This window comes from Centroberyx affinis, unplaced genomic scaffold, assembly GCF_046629955.1.
Source record: "Centroberyx affinis isolate AG114_WGS23_722 - 3 ecotype Tasmania unplaced genomic scaffold, CSIRO-AGI_Caff_v1 ptg000582l_1, whole genome shotgun sequence".
In the NCBI taxonomy this organism is placed as follows: domain Eukaryota; kingdom Metazoa; phylum Chordata; class Actinopteri; order Beryciformes; family Berycidae; genus Centroberyx; species Centroberyx affinis.
The window spans coordinates 191,993-215,639 of NW_027279222.1; the positions used below are offsets into that span (position 1 = coordinate 191,993).

Here is a 23,647-nt window from a genome sequence, read left to right on the forward strand (position 1 = left end):
TTTTTTTTTATTTTCTTTTGAAAATGAAATTGCACAATGATTGCTTCTCACTGCTGCCTCATGTCAGTCATTATTGGGTAAATGTTCCTTGTTTGAGCATCTGGTCAAGATTTTATCCCTTTATTTTCCATTTTTGAAATGTAAAAAGCTGACTCTTCAGTGATCAACCAGATTAAATTTGTATAGTAAATACATAGCTCGAGACACAATGAAATAACTCTAATAACACATAATTTATATTGACCGTCACCCACATATCACTGTACTTTAGGTTCACTGGTCATTATGTGTTATTGGGCAACATCTTCCTCTCACTGTAGCCCCAGGAAGACATGTTACCTGCAATACATGACATACAAAGTCAACACGTGGCCTTGCCATCTGTTTGGTATGGCTGTGCAGCGGATTAAGACAGTACTACAGTGTAATGAACTAATATGTTCAAGCCTTGACAAACATGAGAATGCCGCCTTTCCTACATAGTGTTTGGTTGCAGGATCCAGAGTTTACATTTAATTTTGTCCATGATAAAGTGTTGGCTATGATGTTCCCCATACTGCAAAAATACATCTCACGTGCTTCAGATTAAAAATGGCAAAATATACAAAGAATTGCCAAAGCTGTATTGTATGACATTCATTTTGGATTCTGGAAATACTACATTTTCTTCCTGTGCGTTGCTACTGGCAACACTGTATATCCAAAATATATAATTTGGCTAGTCATAACGTAGCCTACGATATTGCGAATGCATGTTATTTATATGTAGCCTACATTTTTGGGCATTTTTGAATATTGTGATATCTCTAAACATATTCTCAATAGCCTTGCCGCGATTATTATGGATCATTATTATCAATGCTTCCATAAATTCAAGATTATTCAGTCTTATTCCTCCGCCTATCCGGATCTTAAATCCGGTTTTACTGTTTTGTGCGAGTCGCTATGCCGTTAAACGGTTAGGAAAATAAGGTGAAGGGCGGACGGGAGGAACCTGTCGCTTTAAGAATCAGGTCTCCTGTTGCATGGAGAAGCTGGTGATTTTCCACTCAAACTGATATTAAACGCGCTCATAGAAACAAAGGTCACACAGAAAAATATCTCGATGAAATTATTTCATTCAGCGTTCAGCGTACAAAATAAGGAACAACAGGCAGCTCAATAAAACTAAGCTGACAGGTAATCCGGCATCTTCTTTACGTATCAGATGGGCTTACTGGGTATTGTTTTATTTGAAAACTATAAAAAAAAAAAAATATTAAATGTTAGAAAACAATATGCATGCTTTTAAATTGGCCGTGTACATATGTGTGATTTGAACAGGATAGGCTGTCAATCAGACAATTCCTTTGTTACAGTATTGTAAGGTTGGACAGTAGGTTGTGACATGCTGATTAATTTATTCTCTCTTGTTTAGGCAACATATAACAGACTTGTAAAGATTATCTCACTCTTTCTTTGAAGTGATGCTGTGTCCGAAATGATGCGTCTTACAGCATGATGTTAAGGCTAAAAACACACCCCGTCTAAAAACGGCTATTGAATGAATTCCGTTTTCGCCTACTTTGAAAACAACTGAAGTAAATCATGTTTTTTGTTGTTGTTGTTGTTGTTGTGATAGCAGTGCAGCTTTTGCCTTTTAACTCCATTTCCTCCTCTAATAGTTGATAAAGCTGCGAACCGTCTTCCTGTTTGATCATCTTTGGGCTGCTGATGGTTCACTGTCGGGCTTGATAGACATTTTACTGATGTGGATGCAAATGGTTGGACTGGATTATTTATTGTCTTCTCAGCCTCTCTCTCTCTCTCTCTCTCCTCCACGTGTCTGTCCCGATACCCAATGAATAAATGAATGAATGAATGAATGAATGAATGTCCATGTTTAAGGATGGGGACCGTGCGCCCTGGAGGAGGCTGGGAGTCGGCTGGACTAGTTATGAGCGCCTAAGACGTTTACTAGGTTATATCTTATGCTTAGTTGCACATACTTAACCTACTTCTGTTGTCCATCCAGTCTATGACTGATCGAGGCGTGTCCTTTAATAACCCCAAATCTGCCCTTTAGGTGAAACCAGAAGGTCGCGAAATGTATTTTAGGCGCTCTGTGCGCTTGATCTGTGTGATGAATGGGCTATTCTGGCTCCAGAGGTTGCCAAACTCGGGGCTGGGGACCCCCAGAGGTCTGTGAGGGGCTTCCCGGGGGTCCCCAGAATGATGATTGATCATAGGTTTCACCCTCCCAGCTGGTGTCACCTCGCCTACAGTATAAACATTTATTTCACTATTTATAATCTAAAATCCTATAATCTAAGAACACAAATCTTCAGTAGGGTTTAGTTTTAATAGTGTGAATCAATGTAAATCTACTTGACATGCAAAAGCTAGGGAACATCAGATTGTTTTATCTTATCAGTAACATTCAAATTGTCTGCCATAACCTATTCATAGACTAAAAATCATTCCATCCCTGAGATTGTGTCTCTGCCAAAATGAATTCAGCTTCTACTGTTTGCTTATTTGTTGTTGTTTTTTTGCTTGTCTGTCTTTTCGTTCATTTATTAAATCTATTTTTACATCAAGCACCCAGCAGTGTGCTGGGACTGACAGAACATTATGTAATTTTATTAAGATGATTCTTTCTCGGGGAAACCTGTGACTATGTTGGCTGACCTGCATTGTGGTCATGTGCATTGTTTTGGACACACTGTGAGAATTGTGTTAAATTAATCATTCATTCCACAATAATGTGTCACAACTGTACTGTTGTAGTCACTGGATCACAAGAACTGCTGTTGGGCTGCACTGTTACTTCCTGGACTGCACTCTTGTTTATTCCCTTTTAAGATACCAGTCACACACACACACACGCACACACGCACGTACGCACACACACACACACAAACACATGCACGCACCTACACACACACACACACACACACACACACACACACAAAGAATGCTCCTCCCACACTCAACACACTTAACTCCACAGAGGTTTTCCTTTAAATTTGCCCTTCTTAGAGGCATAGATTGCAGAGCCAAGACAAACAGTCCAAATCCATAAATCGTTAACATTACATAATCAAGATTGTGCTGTTACCCAGTGAAGGGCTTTAGGGTGGGACTGGGTAAGGAGGAGAAATAATAGAAGAAAACACACAGTTGAGCCAACAATCACAATGCTTTGGACAAAATTTAATAAGAATTAGAAGGGGAACAATGTCTGTTTTATTGGTAGTTAAAATATGCAGACAAGATCTTAAATCCATATCCAATCCATATGTAACAGTAAAACATGTGTCTTTTTTTAGGAATCATTTGGCTTGTCGCAGGATTTGGCTGTTGCTGTGAAAGACACTGTCAGTTGTCTGGGATATGAACAAACACAGCGAGGTGTCAGTCTTTAACAGGGGCCGTGCCTTGCTTTTATTGATGTATATTTGGTTTGACTTCATGATATCGGATGATTCACAGTGACTGTATGAAATTGGATTTCTGTTGCAATCATCTGCCCTCTGCCAGTTTGCAACACAACCCAAATCCCATGGCAACTCGCAGCGAAGCTTAGATGGTCTCCATCAAATATTACATAACCAAAATTGTATACAGAGTGCGTTGCTGTCCAAAATAATTATGGATGATGACATCATGTAAAGTTAAGAGGTGTCAAAGGTGTCTGTGAGCAGCGATTAAGAGACAGCTTGTCACTAGCTGAGCCCCATCCCCCATTTAACTCTGCAAATCCTGTAGACAAATTTAACAGTTTTTAATTGACTCTGCCTTTGTCCAGCCTTTGTGAGTTCTTTTTACAGTATAAGGTATCTAAACAGACCGTGGAGAACAGCGGGGAAGACACATTGCCTTATTAGGCATTGTTATAGGGTGATACTGTATGAGTTTACATTTCCCAGACAGCTCCCCACGTGTCGCGTCAGAATGGAGGACAATGATCCCAACTGTCCCTCGGACGCTTCCCGGTCGGCCCGCGCGACAGCAATTATCACAGTATATTCATACGTAAAAATAGTTCCCACGGAGACGTTTGGAAGTAGCGCTGTGATGTGAATTGAGACACCGTCATAAGAGGCTGATTATGAAACCATGCTTCACATTCTAGTGTTATGTGAGTTTGTGAAAGTAAAAAAAACACTGAAACTCTGTATGGCTAACTCACTCCTGCCTGCAGTTCATCCATTTGAGCCAGATCATGATTTAAGACAGACAGCCCCCCCCCCACCCCACACACACACACACACACACACACACACACACAACTCCATGTTTGGGCCAGCCCACCCTTTCTCTCTGGCTGCCTTGTCTTCTGTTTCTCCAATATGAATAAGAGGTGTGTGTGTGTGTGAGAGAGAGAGAGAGAGAGAGAGAGAGAGGGAGAGAGACACATAGAGGGCATTGCACTCGGCCCCAGTCCCTGGCTGTGTGTATGTTTGTGGGAAGGGAGTTGGAAGTGGAAATTTACAGTCCCCACGTTAGTATCTGAGTTGTCTGTCACTGCGAGGCTGTGCCCAATCTCCACATAGGATTTAATTGTCTTTAGCCGGGGGGCGGGCCATGTTGTCAGCTCCACTTCTTGTGAACTGTGTTGGCATAAAGGCATTCAGTACAGAGGAATGGTGACAGCTGAGAGAGAGGCACCCTATACATAGTCGCAGCCATGAAGGAAATGTAAGTTTTCTAAATTGCTTTGCTGAAATTAGAAACTAGATTTTTCTATGTGTGCATGTGTATAGTTAGGGTTTTTCCCTCCTTGAGTGGATTTAGCAATTGTTGAATCATAAGCAGTTTAGTGTCTTGGGTCTCTTCATAAGTTAAAAGCTTAACTAAAATTCAGGAAGACTGTGCTGTTTGGATGGCATCAAATACTGCTCACTCTTTTGTTTGATTTTGCTGTTTGTGGTTCATATAGACAGGATTCTTAAGTATGAACAGTGAGTGATTTAAAGTGAAAGAGTTGTTTCAATCAGGCTAATAGCAGTGGTGATGTTGTGTTGGGATGTTTTTTTTTAAAGGATAGATAATTTCTAGTCAAGGGTGTCTGGGTCACATGGCTGATCCCAAGGACTGTTTGCCTTAAGTCTTATCCGAGGGACAGACAGCCTTCCAGCAGCGAGCAGGTGAAAGCACACTGAGCAAACAACAGAGAGGGGGAGAGCGGGATAGGGAGAGAGAGAGTGGAAGAGAAATAGAGTGGGCAAGAGCTGATCCAGTTATGTAATGAGGTTTGAGAGCGGAAAGCGGTTCAAGTTGACTTGTCATGCATAACAGAGTGAGAGGAAACCTAGAAAATGATAGAACAGAGTGTGCACAGAGTGACGGAGGGGAAAGCGGGTCCGCCGAGTACCGAAGGGGGGATTGTTGTTCAAGCATTCATGAAACGAAAAGACACAAAGTTCCCAGTGGTGTTTTGAATGAGGCACGCGTTTTCCGTCAGTGGAGTCCAGATCCACTGGGCTGTAATTGAGTTAGGAAGAGTGAGAGAATTCATTTAGATGTGGCAACATTTCAAAATATGTTGTTTTTTGGGGGAGAAATCTTCATCTGGTATTGTGTGGTGCTTGCTGGGAGAAGTGCCAGTTCCTGAATGCTTACTTTGATTGCTGCAGCGATTGTTACTCTGTATTCTGATTGTGTTATTATCCTAATTAATGTGCAAATATTTTCTTCCTCAGAATAGATAAAAGAATATGCTTGCCAGAATTTAATTTGTTTGTTACAAATAATATTACAGTTATCAGTCCTCAGGGGTTAAAAATGTTACACTTTCGATTTGTTCTCAACAAAAAACTTGGTGAATTATTTGGGGACTCAATGAGCAGCACAATGCAAATTTATTTTGGAGTCGGCAAGAGAACAGGGGAAGTCTTTGATGTTGCTCCGTTTCCATGTTTCTGCCAACTACTTTTCTGTCTGAACCGGCCTCAAAAGAAGAGGAAACCTTTCCCACTAGTATTATAATTAATTACATAGCTTACAATTAATCATAGGTTTTTTTATTTGTCTTGTTTTATTCAGAAACATTCATTATATGCCAAGAGGAAGCTTAAATCACACTGGGTCTCAACATGTCTAAGTCATTTCTTACATAGTTATTCCTGCCCTATTACGGTTTGAGTTCTTCGCTCCTCTTTGGCTCCTGCTGGGAAATGGGATACCTAAGTCAGTAATAACAAATCCTGTCTTTCTTGGAAAGGCGGTTTACAGTACAAACACTCAGTGAACTTAAGCTCTCGTATCTTCCAGAGCACAGCCAAGGCTTTGGGAATGCAGTGGGATATCTTCTTCTCTAAAGTTGGATTACATTGGGCCAAGTCGTTGCTGATACTGTAGCATAAGGGAAAGTCGCTCAGTATAACATTTCATAACTTTCCTTCAAGTTCAGGCGAGGTCTTGCAGGCATGTATCGTATTCAGACATTCCCTTCCCTTTCCCTCGGTGACAATGAGCCTCCTGCTGAGCAGAGGACATTAAAGCAAAGTCCACCCTGAAACAGGATTTAAAGGGAGAAAACAGAGCCAGGTCTAGTCTGCAATGTTATAAAACCACAGATAGGACTTGTAGCTGTTGTCCCCAGGCTGATTTTCTTCTCTTTTTTCAGCTTTAGAAATGGCAGCACTTTTATAAAATGAAGATAATTTAGGCATAAAACCAAAAATATTCTGTTCAGCCATAAACACCAGCACTAATTGGGGTGGCAGGGTGTCTTAGTGAGTGAGGAAGGTTCAAGCCTCTGCCCTGCTGAAGTGCCGTTGAGCAAGACACTGAACTGAGGGAGGCAAGCAAAGAGTGAATAAAATAAAAGATAATTCTGAATTCGGTTAGGGTGGACATTCCCCTAACATAATTTGCTTTTCCAATTTTTTTTTTGCAATTTCCAAGTATTGTTTGTTTTTATGAAGTTTATTATTACGAGTTGTGCCTGATTAATGACAAGCACAATGCACAAGTTTTTTTTAAATTTAATCAAGAAATTTAATCACAACACATTACCTTATGGAATACCTTGTGATTAGTCCAAAAATATTGTGAAATGTACTTTGGTTTTCAGGGCTTTTATGAATAGAGGTACACTGCATAGACAGAAAAACACAATGAATAATTGAGCAGCGGGCCTCATTGCACCTCTTTACTCTGTTATGACCATAGTAGAAACTTACATTCAGAGTCCAGACGTCCGCACTGACTGGTTTTGCTAGTGGACATAATAAATGATACATGTAATGCAAAATTTGTTGTATTAACAGTGTGAGCTTGTTCACAGCTGCAATTTTTATTTCACCTGCACAGGGCCTTTTTGTGCGTATATGTTTCATTTTTGAATACGCTTTTGCTTGCTATTTCAGCGTATATCAGTTACCCGAATGTTTCTCTAGTCTGAATGACCTCCATTCCTGAGTGGTGCAGATTAGCAAGATTAGCAATGTAGAACTGTATATCACACACACAATGGTTATACAGCACGTTGTAACACAATCAGGAGACAGCATTATCTCCCTAATGCTCCCTCCTATCTGTGTCTTATCCAGCTCACGTCTGTCTGTCTGTCTGTCTCTTTCTCTCTCCTTATTGCATCTACATATCTCTCCTCTTTCTGCCCTCCACAGCATGGCACAAAAAGAGAAGCTCCAATGTCTGAAGGATTTCCACAAGGACACCCTGAAACCTTCACCGGGGAAGAGCCCCGGCACGCGGCCTGAGGACGAGGCTGAGGGCAAGCCTCCGCAGAGGGAGAAGTGGGCCAGTAAGCTCGACTTTGTCCTGTCCGTGGCTGGTGGCTTCGTCGGTTTAGGAAACGTCTGGCGGTTCCCCTACCTTTGCTATAAAAATGGTGGAGGTAAGCAGCAGATATAGACTATTAGACCAAAATACGGCCAGTGTACGGGGTAAAAAGTGTTACACTGTCTTGATGGGGTTTCCCTTTCTCTCGTCTGTTACCCAGGTGCATTTCTCATCCCCTACTTCATCTTCCTGTTCGGGGGCGGCCTGCCGGTGTTCTTCCTGGAGGTTGCTTTGGGCCAGTACACCTCTGAGGGAGGGATCACCTGCTGGGCTAAGCTCTGCCCCATCTTCACCGGTCAGTCCACATACACAAGCACTGTACACATGCTCACACACACTAAGCAGGAATACTGGCTCTGCATCACAGCACCCATCTTCCCCACCAAGAATATTGAATATCTCGCCTTGAGCGATGGCCTTGCTGGTCTGTACAGAAATTCTGCCGTAATGCAAGGATGTCCTGTCCTGATTTTCTGTCTGCTCCAGTCCAGTATTCAGTTGCCAGACTCTGTGTACAGACATTGTGTTCTGCTGAGGTTTCCCTCCCACTTTAATTGGACCCCTCTTACTTCATTAGGCTGCTCTGTGTTGTGTAAAAGACATTACTCAGCACAGCTGAGGAGGAGCATTAGCACCTCCAAACTGAACATTTAGCAGAGACCAGCACCTCATGGAGGATGAATGGAATGAGTATATTTAGATTTGAATACCAACAACTGGCTTCAAATAGGGCATATACATATATATATGCATACACACACCCACACCCACACACACACACACACACACATACACACACAGATAAACATATGCACACACATACTTGAATAGCGCACACAAAAACATATAGTCATTCTTGCGCTTGCAGATCTGGGTGTGTAAGGGATTGCTGAGTTCTTGGTTGCCATGGAAACAGACTAGGGAAAAAAATCACCTAACTCAAGTTGCCTAGCAATGGATACAGTCTCATGCAGCAGGTCTGCATAAAGGGGCGAACATCTTTGAAAACATGATGGCTTTGTTTGACTTGGAGCGGCAGTGTGGATCAGCCTATTTTGTTTAGTTCAACTTTTCTCATAGGATATTGTTCAAAATAAACATAAAAATATTATAAAACATATTATATATACAGTATATCAGCAAGATGTTATTTCACTGATACCATAAGACACCGTAGCGTACTGCTAGTTCAGCACTGCAGGTAAGACTGACAGCTGAAGACGTGTAAAGTTGCGCCGCACCCCCAACAGCTGCCGCGACGCCCTTATTCATGTTCACACCAGACCTCACATGAATAGAGAGGAAACTGTAGGGAGCAGCTGAAGACAAGGACTGGGCGGCACCAGATCTCTAGCAGCTGCTGATGGCCTCTGCTATTCAAGGAAAGCTCAGGCTGCCATCCGTCCATCTGGCAGAGCGTCTGTGGTGGAGGGAGAAAAGTCGTCAGGTGGTCGCAAACTGGCCTGTCGCAAGTAGCCGTTGTTTGTCCCCAGCCACGAGTGTTTTTATCACACAGAGAGAGCATGACTTCCCTCGCCACACACAAAGCTCTCACACGCACATACACACACTCATTCAGTCACACGCACACACACACCCCTGTCACAGGATTGACTTGTCTATCTGTTTGCATGTGGAATGTGGGAATGAGGAGGGGGAGAAGGGGAGGTTGACAGAGGTGACGAGTTTAAAAATACTCATGAGCAGTGGAAGAGTGCGGGGGATTTCTGTGTCCAGGTTCGGACCAAAGTCATCTAAAAATAGCATACAAACACTAAGGTCATTATTACAGAAGAGAGCAGGCTCGAGCTAAGGAAGTTTCCCTTTTTAAAAAAAAAGAACTGAAAGAGTTAGTTGTTCTTTAGCCTCTTTATCTGTGTTAGTGGATATACACTGGCTTCAGTTCTTATGACTGTGAATCAGAGCAGGGGCAGTGCTTCAGTGTTTCCCATAGTGTGTCTGCTCCACACTGATAGCTTGTTTTAAGGTTGGTACCTCTTTCCACATCAGTCATTCAGCTCTATTGCTCATCCAGCAGTTTCATTGACATATTTTATAAAAACACAAGGGTATCTTTTGTGAGTTTATAGTGAAATCTACTCTGTCTTTCTTGTGTCCAGGTATTGGCTACGCCTCCATCGTGATCGTATCTCTACTGAACATCTACTACATTGTGATCTTGGCCTGGGGACTCTACTACCTGTTTCAGTGCTTTCAGCCTGAGCTCCCCTGGGCAAAATGCAAGCAGCCCTGGAACACAGAAAACTGTGTAGAGGACACAGTCCGCAAGAACAAGACCCTTTGGCTAGCAGCCAATGTCACCAACTTTACCTCCCCCGTCACTGAGTTCTGGGAGTGAGTATTCACTGACAGCAGGGCTAGCTCCATTGTGTCTCACACACACACACACACACACACACACACACCACACGCACTACACGTGTAATATACACGCTTGTACACACCCCGGCACATCCACTTGTTCTCTGCACCCACAAAAGGGCAGCGACATAGACATAAACAAATATACAGCAGTCGTACCACTTTACCTTGCTTGCCTAAATATGTTTGAACAGGCACATTTCCTGCAAAAGGAACAGTTCACTTTCATAAGCATTTTTAGTTCCCTGACACTGGGTTGACTTCACGTGTACATATCCGTATTTTGAAAGGTTATTATCCAAATGGTGGATAATGGTTATTATCCAAATCCAAGCAGTGTCCAACTAAAATAACAACTCCAAATCTTTTTTCACCCACTTTTTATGTTACATGTTAGCATTTGATGATGACATTTCATCAGGATCTGTAGTATATGAAGTGTTTATGCTTGATACAGACTTAGAGCTTCCAGCTTCAAATAAGTAAACCAGAACACTTTCCACCTTCTCTTTAAGACAAAGAATAGTATATTGATGAAAAGGATCAGGATGGCACAGAATGGCAACAGCCATGTGTCTGTTTACCTAACATTTTTATTTACCTTATTTTTAATTAGCCTCTTTGATAATGAACCCATTGTTCCTGTTAGATATCACAGAATCTACTTTCTGCAATGTTTTTGAAATTGTGAAACTTACTCAGTCTGTCTGTTCTTTGAGTCTGCCTGCTCCCAGGCTGCCATTAACCTGTTATGTGGGTGTCTGTCCTCTGTAGACGCAACGTCCTGAGCATCTCCTCTGGGATCGAGGACTTGGGGTCCCTGAAGTGGGACCTGGCCCTGTGTCTCCTGGCAGTGTGGGTTATCTGCTTCTTTTGCATCTGGAAGGGAGTCAAGTCCACTGGGAAAGTGAGTGCTGTGGTGTAGAAACATCCTGTGCTTGTTGTGTTGCCTGGATGCTGCTTGGCCTGCGCTTTACCCTGACAAGCCAGTGATGAAGCACTGTTGCTCGCAGAAAACCTAAATGTCTGGAGGCCAAGTTAATTTGTTTGATTTAGATGCGCAAGCTGCTGCACTGTACTGGATGTTACGTTTTGGCCAGACTCACTGTCGACTGTATACAGTTGACTGCAGCTCCTTAGTCCTCTCTCTGTTTCTGTTAGCGGGACAGTCTCTGGGCCTTAGCCAGCACCCCGGAGGAACCACATGAGAGAACTGTGTGGCTTGAGAGCAAACTGATCAGCTTTCTCCTCTGTGAACGGCTTTATAAAGACTTATTTGTGGTTTATTTTCCTTATTTAAACACAAGGGTTATTGTTCTAAAAAGTGTGCCTTAAATCTTTACTCTAACACCTTATCCTTAAACACTTTCAGTTCAGAAAGTGATATTGCTTACCTTTTTGGTTTAGTGCCATATTGGATAACCTATAGTGGAGTGTGACAGGAGGGGAAGGGGCGAGAGGGGACTCTAGGTCATCAGTAAAACTCAAACCTAAGTCAGGACTACATGGTATGCTCCTAAGTCCACTGATTAATGGAGCACCTATACTTGTCATGTTGGTGGCTGCTTCTTACCTGATGGTGTAGTTTTTGTATTGATTGTGTGACAAATTAGTAGTAAACAATAACTAACAACACTGAATTAATCATCTCAGTACATGATCAGTGAACAGGTGCTGTTTGCAGGCAGCTGTAAAACTGTTTGCAGGCAGCTGTAAAACTGTTTCACAACCTATCACTGAATCATATAACAGGATTTTAATATTATATTTCTCCTGCAGTGTAAAAAAGTGTTGCCCAAGTGTTAGAAATGACAAATTGGAGAGGAAAGGGTTTACCACAGGGAGAGTCAAATGCAAGTATTTACTTGTTTTTGGCTAATAATGGTTTTGTCCTGTCTAGGTGGTGTACATCACGGCAACTTTCCCATTTGTCATGCTGATTGTGCTGCTGGTGCGTGGGGTGACCCTGCCTGGGGCAGCTGAAGGGATCAAATTTTACCTTTACCCTGACCTGAGCCGCCTGCAGGACCCAGAGGTAGGATCTAAAACTCAATACTTCCCAGTCCTCTTCCTCTTTTCTCTGACACAGCCCCATAATCAGCCCAAATATCCCCTTACCAATATATCTATCACATGTCTCTGTCTCCAGGTAGCGAGAATGTGGAAGAATCTTTATCATTGTGGTCTAAATGCAAAAAGAGGTTTAAATGCAAGGCCCCCAAGGCTCTTTTGTTCTTTTTTTTGTTACATAACTCAATTAGATTGATTCTCAGGAGTGGTTTGTATAACGACAAAAGACAGTAAACATGTCTCCATCTGCAAGTCCCCATGCGTCCCGTGGAAATATTGAGGTTTTGAAAGCAATGAGTTTTAACTATGCCTTATAGAGTACATGGGATTCATGAGGTTTCCAATAAGATTACCACAATTTCACCATTATATCCTGCTCAAGAGCTAAGGGTACCGTATCTACCATCACGTAAATTAAATTTGCTATTTCTGATGTTTTCTGTTCAGGCACGAGTCTTTGCAAAAGCCCCGCTGTTATGGAAAGTGCTGTGACTGTTATTTCAATTTGATTAGTGGTCGCAATATGTTTAATCAAGATCTTGTTTTCCCAGTGTGAACAATCATTTGTACATTTGATCAGCAATCTATAAAGAGCTCATGATAAAATTTCCAAAATAGTAAATTCAATTTAACCCCAAATCTCATTGGGCAAAAGGTTAATCTAATCTAATCTGAAGAACACTGTGAAAATCAGTTGCTAATAAGATCTCCATAGGGACTTGCTATTCAAACAGACGATGAACTCTGCCTCTTTGCATCTGCTTTCACTGCTATCACCTCAGGTATGGATTGATGCGGGAACCCAGATTTTCTTCTCCTATGCCATCTGCCTGGGGGCCATGACATCTCTGGGGAGCTACAACAAATACAAATACAACTGCTACAGGTGAGTTGTGTTTCACGGGGCAGTGGGGCTGTAGTAGTGACAGCAACACGTGTCAGAGACGGATGCGTGAAAAAAAAAAAATGGGAACTTCGGTTCCGCCTGTGTTAATTAACAACCTCCATGACATATGTGTGACATAGGGACTGTTTGCTGCTGGGAGGCCTCAACAGCGGTACCAGTTTTGTGTCTGGCTTCGCAATATTTTCCGTCCTGGGCTTCATGGCACAAGAGCAAGGGGTGGACATTGCCGATGTGGCAGAGTCAGGTACGAGGGTCCAAGGTGATGGTGGCAGTGATGGTGGGCACTGCTGCCAAACAAAGACAAGAAACAGACAATTGGAAACTGAGAAGTGAATTAGTCCAACAACAGTTGAACATTTTAACTGAAGGGAAAAAAAACTTGAAACATTAAGTTTCCGAAACGATGATGCTGAAATGTAGAGGTATCGGCAATTGCACACTCCTTGAATTAAAGCCTCAAAGAAACAGAATTGTTGCTTCGGTACGATCTATGTTCCACCTCTTCTGAGGACAGATTAGACTGCCTTGGTCAAGAAGTGCTGTGTGTTTTAGCCACCGCTGCACAATGAACTGCAGGGTTTAAGAGCTCCTGTATTGGGTCTTCATCATTATTACAGGTGCACCATACACAAAGGCACCCGGTGTCCTCATGTCCCATGTTCAAGTTGACCATGTCATTCAGTAGCTTTACATGCTTTGACGAGGGGACATTCATAAGAAGATTGGCACCGTGAGGATTTACAGTATCCGGCTAATGCTACCACAGTAGTCTCTGCAATCTGTTGCAAAAGAGCAACAGAAGTGGCACTCTTTACAGTGTCAAGTTTGTCAGAAATAAAAATTGTGTTGGGTCATAAAGTATGCTGGGCTCTCCGCCAGTGATATTTCTGACCAACAGCGTTGCACTGTAAGCCCAGTTGTGTAACAAGCTGTGGATCTCCTGAGGTGGACGCCATCGGTTCTGTTTCTGCCTTCCTTGATACTCTATGTGGACTTTGAAGGAGATGCGTCTTCTTTCAGCATGCTCGCTCTGTTCAGTCAAAATTAAACCTCTGGCTATCTTTAGACTGGAACTTGAATCTTACGATGTAAAGTTAAGCTACTCTATGGCTGTATGACAATGACAAGTGTACAACACTGAAATGGCATGTTAACGTGTGCAAATCCTTTATTCATTTGTTTCCCATGATATTTCATCATATATGCAAATACAGGAACGAAATTCATAAATAAAATCATATTGTGCATTGAGTAATTACATGCATTTTGCCCAGCTGTACGATTCAGTCACTAGTTTATGTGATTGCTGACTTTGTGTCTAATGCTCTTATTACATCCTGTTTGAGTTAGTTCATGGCTTTGCTAAAAACCTCATTTGCTTTGTTAATATTTGTCCTGCAAGTAAACATGTACAAGGTACTAGAGAATGACAAAACACTGCGAGGATCTTTTCTTTTTTTCCTCTTTGGAGAATGTTTTCCTTATAGCCACTCAACACATAGGGCCAACCACCAGGCAGCTTTTAGTCAACATCTCTCAATGGTTGGCCAAGTTAGAATATCTTTCCTGTAGACAATATGAATAATGAATGTGAATATATTTCCTGTAGAATATTGGCAGTGCCTCTGCTGAGCCTCTCTAGCACAGCATTTACGCTATCTTTTTTGATCCCCTTATGTCGTCCAAGCTGAAATCAGACAGATAGGTTAATTCTGCCCTCTGCCCCTTCTCCCCATCCCCTCTCTTTTCTCCTTCCAGGTCCCGGCTTGGCCTTCATCGCCTACCCCAAGGCTGTGTCCATGATGCCGCTGCCTACCTTCTGGGCTGTCCTCTTCTTTATCATGCTGCTGCTTCTGGGCCTCGACAGTCAGGTCAGTGTGTGTTATGCTACGTACAGAATATTTGGTGGGTATAGCGGCCCGTTAGCTTTACATAGACCCTTGGGCCTCCAGGGTAATGTAGGGCACCCCCGTCACACCCAATGTGTAAAACAGATTTAGTGCCTCTCTGATTCACATCTAACGGCTCCAACATCTCAGATAACTGACAGACAAGAAAAGCAGCCCAACAGTCTATACAGTATTTCAAACCCAGCCTATTCCCACAGAGGTATTTTACTACCACACTTGACTGCAGCGAGTGAGGATCGCTGAACGTTGCCCTTTAAGATCACAAATTATGTTTTGAGAAGCCAATGAATCAGCGCTCGACATTTTAGCTGGCAGAATCTAGCCATCTAGCTTTGATCTGGAGGTTCGCTCAGCGGCGCAGAGCGTTGATTAAGACAAGATAGTCCGAAGAGACAAAACACAAGTGTACACCAGAGGGGTTCTCCCACTATCACATTTCCTGCTTCCAAGTGTAATTCTACTCTTGTGCTAACTCAGTCCCGCACATGGCCAACTACTCATCTCAGCCAAATGTGAGATCAGGACGATGCTCTAAATTTGAGCACATGTAAATACTCATGCAGGCGCGGCTCTTTCCACGGGAGAGTATAGCGCCAGTGAGTGTGTGTGTGGGCCCACTTTTTGACCATAAATTTCATGCAGATCAGTAGAGCTGAATGCAATATTGTTATCATCGCTCACACATACATGCCATTGCTATGTGAGGCGTGTTTGTCTGATTTTGCGCAAAGAAAAAAACAGAAAAGAAAAAAAAACACATGTTCTTGGTGTGTGCTCATAAAGACTTTGCTGGATCAGAGTTGTGGGACTTGAACAAGCTTGGTATTGAATTATTCAGTTTATGGCATGGACTGTGTAAGGGGCAATGAAGTGGAACAGGAGAAAGTGAGAGAGGAAGAGAGAGGCAGAGAGAGAGAGAGAGAGAAAGACAGAGACTCACTGTTGTTTTGTTACTGTTATGTCTTGCTAGCAAGAGCCAGTGTTCTAGAGAGGAGCACTGTTTAAAGTCTCATTACTGCCCAACAAAGACAGCACTCATTCTCTAATCACTGGTTTGTAGAGGCAAAACAAGAACTGCATGTAGAAAGAAAGAGACATTGACTTTTTTGTTTTTTTTCAGCCCTTTCTGAGAACTTAATGGTTGCTTTTGTCCCTACAGTTTGTTGAAGTGGAAGGACAGATCACCTCCATTGTGGATCTGTATCCATCCCTCCTAAGGAAGGGTTACCGGCGAGAGATCTTTATAGCTGTAATGTGTTCCATAAGCTATCTCCTGGGACTTGCCATGGTAACGGAAGTAAGTTCACCAACAGTAACTCTGCACTGTTACTTCTTGCTTATCCTGTTTAGAAAAGAAAAAAAAAGAGAGTTGATGTCTTCGGATCAACACGAGAGATAACACCACAGACTTTCCACTTGCCTTTTTGGCTGCTGCATTGTTACGACCAAATATGGTTTTCTACCACACTCGCCACTCGCATCCTGTGTGTTTGACATCATGAATGGAACAATTCGGAATGCCGTTTTCCGTTTAGCAATTAACCGTACTTCACTGACGTCTCAGCACCTGTTGAACTCTACCACCGTTGGCAGAGAGCCAGCATTCTTGTGTATCACTCTCCCTCTCTTTTCCCCACCAATGCCCCCACCCACTCTGCCTTTACTTTATGCCCCCTCCCTCCCCCTCCTTCTCTGTGACATTTCTTTCTCCCTGTACATGTCTGAGACGTAATTTATGCTGTTTTCTCTCCTTTCAGGGTGGCATGTACGTGTTTCAACTCTTTGACTACTATGCAGCCAGTGGTGTGTGCCTTTTGTGGGTTGCATTCTTTGAATGTATCGCTGTAGCCTGGGTTTATGGTAAGTGAAACGATCTCGGCTTTGTAACAAGTTGCTGCAAAGCGTGTCATTAGTCAAAGTAATGATCCCAGAGAGTTAAAAACGACACAAATGATCTCTATGGCGGTAAACAAAGGTGCCCTTGTGGTTCTTTCCATGTCAATAGTAAATAACTTCAGCTGGCTTCTGGCACAGGCGTTGTGGGCGTTTTACATAGAACAGTAGCACCTCTTCACAGTGACCTTTTTGGTGGAGGAGAACGAGGCTCTGTGTACTACATGCCACTTTGGAAGCGTCATTTTATCACTATTATAATAGTTGTTATTATTATGCATACTTTTGAATGAGGCAATAATATCACATAGAAGCTTGTAGTTGACTCAAACCTGGCTCCATTTCATCACAGACAACAGGGAGATTGTTTATACCATGACATGTGACCCTATGGAAACTTATGCTGCAGTTTAGGGCAGACAGAGAGCGATGGGGGTAGCACAACCCGCTCATTTCCAAAGGTAGATATGAGGGTCAGTCAACAAAGGAGGAGCTGCTTCCAAATCGATGGTGTCTCGTCATGCAATATTCATCATGCTGGCCAACGCTGCAGAAATGTATGCCATTACTCACACCCTCCCTGCTCTCTTTCTGTCGGGTAGGAGTCGATAATTTCTATGATGGAATTGAGGATATGATTGGCTACAGACCAAATGCGTGGATGAAATGGAGCTGGACCGTCATCACTCCTGTCCTCTGTATGGTGAGTTCAACAGCAGTTTCAGTGTTTTTTTTTCTTACATTCATGTAGCTTATTCACAAAGAGGCATCCGGTATTGAACGGTGTGTGTTTGCCTCCTAGGGTTGCTTCGTCTTCTCCCTGGTGAAGTACAAGCCCTTGACCTACAACAAGGTGTATGAGTACCCTGACTGGTCCATCGGCCTGGGCTGGTCTTTGGCCCTAGCCTCCATGATCTGCATCCCCATGGTGATGGTCATCAAGATCTTGCAGTCTGAGGGACCCCTGATCGAGGTAGGCTGACACGACCCTCCTGTGGTTCACTGTAGGGGGTGAACAGATCTGTTTTGAGCCAAGAATGTATGAACATGGTGTATATAGTGAAGAATCTGTCACATATATGTGCAGCTGCGTGGCTCGAGTGATTTGACCTGACAAAAGTGTTCTTGGTACAGAGCTGGATGATATTGTTTAGTAGCATCTATGGGTCTAATTTTTGTTGAAGTCCCTGGAAAGCAGAGTGTCTTTCATTGTGACCTCATGCAGACCAGTAGGTGTAAATATATATTTCTAACCAATAAAACCGTCAGATTTTTGAAAAATCCCATCCTTCCGCAACCCTCCCATCAAATAAAACCTGCCGTTCTCTCCCTGACTCATACTCCATTGGTTTAGACTTTTGAATGATCCCTCCCCGTGTTATGTCCCGCCCCAACATCCTGTTTCAACAGGAAATGCATCAAATCAAGGAAGTAATGATGCCATTTCATGAAATCTAAACTGTCTAATCTGTTATGATGTTTGACCTTTGAAAAACACAAAAAATAGTGACTGCTGTTTACCTTTGTAGGACAGAACTGTAGATGTGATATTTGATGATGTATGTTTACAATCATTTTACGCCCTATACTGCCCCAGTTTCTAACATTATCACCAATAATCTTTCTCCTCTCTCTGTCTCCTTCCTCGCCCACAGAGGATCAAAGCGGTGGCAGCCCCAGCAAAGGGAGGCGCAAGCTCTCGCCCCAAAGAGTACAGCCTGAAGGGCAGCGAGCTAACACAGCCCCTGGACCCAAATGGGAACAATGGCTTGATCAAGCCCACCCACACCATTGTAGAAACAATGATGTGAGCGCTCTCTGTGAGAGGAATAAGATTGACGTGCTTTCTGTGTTATTATCATATTTGCTAACTTTGATAGTGGTAGGTTTACATTGTCCTATATATTCGCACTAGAAATATTCTGGTTTGGTTTCTATGAAGAGAGTTATATATTGTTGTCATTTTTTTTTTCTCAATATTTTTTTTTATTTTTTACTATATCGTTGTTGATGTTGTTACCATTGTTGTTGCTGTAGTTGGCACTGATCTCAGTTTAGGCAGTATTTTAGGATAGAACATGTTGTTCTATGTTTACTACCTTTCTGTTGATTCCGGAGAGATGAGGAATTTGCTTTTTGGTATGATAGAAAAAAGATAAATTCTCACGTATCATAAATTCAGTAAACTAAACGTGTAACTAAATGTGTAACAGGTAGCAAACTTCTAAGATGACGTCCTCACGTTTCTTGAGGCAGTATCTTTGCCCAAGCTAATTTCTAATCTCTTGTTGTTGTCGTTCGTCTTGAGCTGCAATTGAATGTACCTCCGCTAGCGGCGGAAGCAAGCCACTCACATCTCTTGGTAGAGTACATATCCATAACATGTAGGCTGAATATTAGGTGGCAATATGCAGTGTATATAGTTAAACTTGCATGACATCCTTTAAGTTGCTAAACAAGGCCCTGGCCAAATACTGTAAGAAATGCATTCAGAAGAGGATCTGTCTCCAAAGAAGGGGGAAAAAATGACAGGCGGAAAACAGCTAGGGCAAGAAAGAGGAAGAAAGGAGAAAAGGGAAGTGGCATTTTAAGAGTATTTGTACACTGCCTCCGACTACCACAGTCCGTCCCAGTGCATTTATTGAAACCTCTCTTTGCACTTTATATGTTGAGTTTCACCTTTATTGTAGTATTTGTTATTATTGTTGTTGCAAGATATTGCAATTACATTTGCAACACATTTCTGGAGGAAATATTTTTAGCTTCTAACTTTTTGATATCGTTAACTTTGATATATATCTAGAGGATTACGTGTCTCCTTGCTAAGACAATGAAAAAAAAATAGACATTAGAAATTTGACATCAAAAGTTCTGGTTCACGATCAGTGACATCTGTGAGAACCTTAACCTCATACAAGTAAAAACATAACTAAATGCTTTTTTTTCTAAAAATTCTGAAAGCTCTCTCCATTGTGCTCATTTCAATAGCAGACATGCTCTGTAAAATATCTGTATCATGCAAAACTACCACTGGATTCTAGTTTCTCATGTTCAGTTTAGGCAATTGTATTTTAGAATTTTAATTGTTTGTAAATCACATATGCCTTTTTGTAACCATTTTATACTGTGCATCGTATGAACACTATCACTGACTTATTTTTCTGAAAACTGTCAGCAATTTGTATTCTAAATATTGATTATTGTGAGCCTGGATGAAATTTTCAGTGTGCAATATTCATCGAAGAAATGGCCTTCTCTGCTCTTTCAAAATTCTTTATCAAATTAAAAGATTATTTCGATATTCCATAATGTGAGTAACAACTTTGCAAAATTAAAGACTAAATCAGTGTGGAATTTTTATCCCAAAGCATGTACAGGAGCCACCACAGTACAGTGCTGCTTTGTCAATAAAAATCTGGTGTTATGAAAACAAGCTCTTGCAAAATCAAAGTGTACCAAAGTATTTTTGTCTCACATTTTTCCCCTTTGAGATGCACATGCATCATATCATAATAGATTAAAAATAAACATCTTTTTCTTTAGATTTATTTGTGTTAACAATTCATTTATCCCTTAAATATTAGTTTCCCTGCCCCGATTCTTCTTTCTCTACATCTTGCACAGCTAAAAACATTTATGTGGCGGAGTTGACATCTTTTGAAAATTAGATTTTCGTTCTAACCACAATCATCACATTTACTTCCTCACATAGATGAAGCTCATTACCAAGGCCTTAAAATCACAATGAAATGGCATTTTGAGAGCATCTTACTTCCTTAATGTGATGTATTTCCTGTTGAAACAGGACGTTGGGGCGGGACATAACGCAGGGAGGGAACATTCAAAAGTGTAAACCAATGGGAAATCAGGGAGAGAAAAGCAGTTTTATTTGATGGGAGGGGTGGAGAGGCAGGATTGTTCAAAAATCTGTGATGGTTTTATTGGTTGGAATTTTTTAAAACACTTCCTGGTACACGATGAAGTCACCACTAAAGATTTTCCACTTTCCAGGAAGTGAAACTAATTAGATTTTGATATAGAAATACAAGAAAATGAATGTTTTGCCATTTTTTTGGGCATAAATAATCAAATAGTTGTATGGTATGATAGAATGATCTAAAAAGGCGAAAGAGTCATTTTTCATTTCAGTTTGACTTTAAGTGATCGCTGAGGAGTTCAGTAGACACTCCTTTAACCGTCTTCACATACATCACAGGCATGACACCACAACTGCATATCACTTATGTAGGATACTGCAGCTCTGAACTCTTAAAGATGACTTGTGACCATACAGTAACATGTATGTGTGAACACACGCTGAGTAAAACACGTGAACGGCCCTCCTGGTTGAGAGATACATGCAGTGAAACAGTGAAAGTGCCTCTTGGCAGCAGAAGAACAATGCCTGTATGTAGAAGTACAGTCTCTTTAACTTATATCCTCTGCCTTTTACCAACACTATTCCCACTAATCAGACACTGACAAACTTTATTTACATTGCACCCTGACTTTGTTCTGCCTCTAGTGTTATGTAACTGTTTTCCCCCTTTCAACCTTGATCAATACTGTCTATTTTGAGTAAGCGCTGCTTCTACGAATCACAATACAACTTGAATCCAGCCTTGAAATAGCCAACTATATTTATTTGAACTCACGTCCTCCTGTGAAGGCCGGCCCTCACCCCCACACCCCCACCCACCCCAGGTCCCTGTGACAGCTCATTGACACGTGTGGTAAATGTTTTTGGGTGTCTCTCCCACCATCAATCCAACGGCCCCCAGCAGGTGGAACAACACTGACATCTCACCCAGATAGGACGGCTTATTTGGGCATGTCTCTGGTATAAAGAGTAGAAGGACTGTGGGCATTGTAAAGCATGTTTAACATCAGCTGACACACTCAATCACACTGGGAACAGAACTACCAAAAGCTTAGGTAAATAATAAAAACCTCCAACAAAAACCCAAGCGTTACACACAAGTGTTGACACAATCTGTGGGTCAGTGTGGGGAATCTACCTGGGGCGAGCCAAGTTAAACAGTGCACTGCTGAAACAAAGCAACTATTGTTTCATAGCTTTATTTTCATAAAAAGGAATACATTTCTTAGTTTAAAATAAATTAAATAAAAATAACAAAAATAAAATAATATCCTATATATCTTACAAGTTCCTTTGAACTGATTCCTGACTAAGTATATTCATAGTTACATCAGGGAGGATGTGGAGGTAAACCAAAAAAAAATAAAAAATATACAGACACATTCATTATCACAGCTTACATAAAGAAACTACACGTGCATGTTAATAAAAAATAAAGCACTGTATACCATGAGGGAGACATTGTACAGTAAAGTAAATGTACAGTACAGCAGAGTAAAATAATATGAAACCTTAAAAATAGGCCTTTGTGTACAACATGACATTTAATAGACAAGTCTGGGAGCAGAATGGCAAAAAGTTACTGTCCCAAGGATTAATAAGCATCCAAGGCTGCTCTAGATGGGACAGTGCGACTCTGCGCGATCTCACAACATCTTTACATCAGCCAATACATGAAATGAAACAAATCATCTTATTTCCACTGAGGCAGCTGGGTAAGCTGGCCAGATTTGTTACGCAAGAGCTTTATAAAAACACATAATGTCATGATAAAAAGGGAACACTCTCACAAAGTTTCTATTGGAGCCAGACAGAGATTATTCCAATTTTTTTTTTGGTTTTTTTTTTAAATCAGGAGCAGAGACAACTTTCTGTTTAAAGACAAACCCTATGCATGCTTAACATGCGTATAGACATGGTAGGAAAAAACAGCTACTGTAGAGAAGAAAAAACTAATTGATACTTAATCCAAGCATATGCGGAGTCGGGCCTTTAAAGTATGAATGTGTTCCGAAGATAACAAGAAAATCATTCATTATTGAAAATTGAAAAGGCATTTCATCCCACGTTTGGCAAGACATGTGATTCACTTAAAGAACCATCAGTGAAAGACCAGACACTAATCCACAGACTCACTGCTACTGTCATTCTAAGTCATTCTGGTACGTTGCCTTACGCAATATGTTTACATACAGGCAGCCTCAGACAATGAAAGTGAAACATGACAAAGTGAAAGGGAGACTTTGACCTCTGGAACATAATGGAGAGATTTAAGTGTCAGGGGAGAGCAAACTTGCGTGTAGAGAAACAGAAAGGTAAAAAAAAAAAAAAAAAAAAAGGCGTGCAAACAGTGATTCAAAGAACCTTGTGTAAAATAAAAACTGGCAATAATATGCCTGAGTGACAACCGTTTAAAAACAGAATGGGACAAGTCCGTTTTCCCAAACATTCCTGACGTTAAGAAGGGGCTCTAAAATAGTTTATGATACTTGGCAAGTAGCAGTGAGCATTCCATCTACTATTTGGAGGCACTGTCCCGTCTCTGGGGCAGGTGAGCCTGGAAAGGAGGGCAGCGAGCCAAGGCATGGCTGAAATAATAACCCAGCACAACATGCCTCCAACCTGGAGTCCACTAACACCCTGTGTGTGTGTGTGTGTGTGTGTAGTATATGCATATATATATATAGCATTATATGTGCATCTTTTTGTGTGTGGTGACAGAAACCATACAGGATCAATTTCACACATTGCACTTAATGTTCCTTCAGTAAGAACATAAACCCCATTAAAGCAAAAAGTTTCTAAATTTAT

The 23,647-nt window shown here is 41.6% G+C and overlaps 1 protein-coding gene across 2 annotated transcripts; it reads left to right on the forward strand.

Annotated features, from left to right (window-relative positions):
- The first annotated feature begins 1,064 nt into the window (after positions 1–1,064).
- Positions 1,065–20,502, forward strand: LOC139643339 (sodium- and chloride-dependent taurine transporter-like). 2 transcript variants are annotated; one of them, XM_071518470.1, is made up of 14 exons: positions 1,065–1,179; positions 7,620–7,849; positions 7,955–8,089; positions 9,915–10,149; positions 10,951–11,083; positions 12,077–12,211; positions 13,029–13,132; positions 13,273–13,397; positions 14,912–15,024; positions 16,223–16,360; positions 16,821–16,923; positions 17,559–17,659; positions 17,759–17,929; positions 18,612–20,502. In XM_071518470.1, the coding sequence occupies exons 2-14, from the start codon at positions 7,621–7,623 to the stop codon at positions 18,765–18,767; spliced, it is 1,878 nt and encodes a 625-aa protein (XP_071374571.1). In that variant the 5' UTR covers positions 1,065–1,179; position 7,620; the 3' UTR covers positions 18,768–20,502. The 2 variants fall into 2 exon arrangements, with proteins under 2 accessions (XP_071374571.1, XP_071374570.1); XM_071518469.1 differs by lacking the exon at positions 1,065–1,179 and adding an exon at positions 4,572–4,683.
- The last annotated feature ends 3,145 nt before the right edge of the window (positions 20,503–23,647 follow it).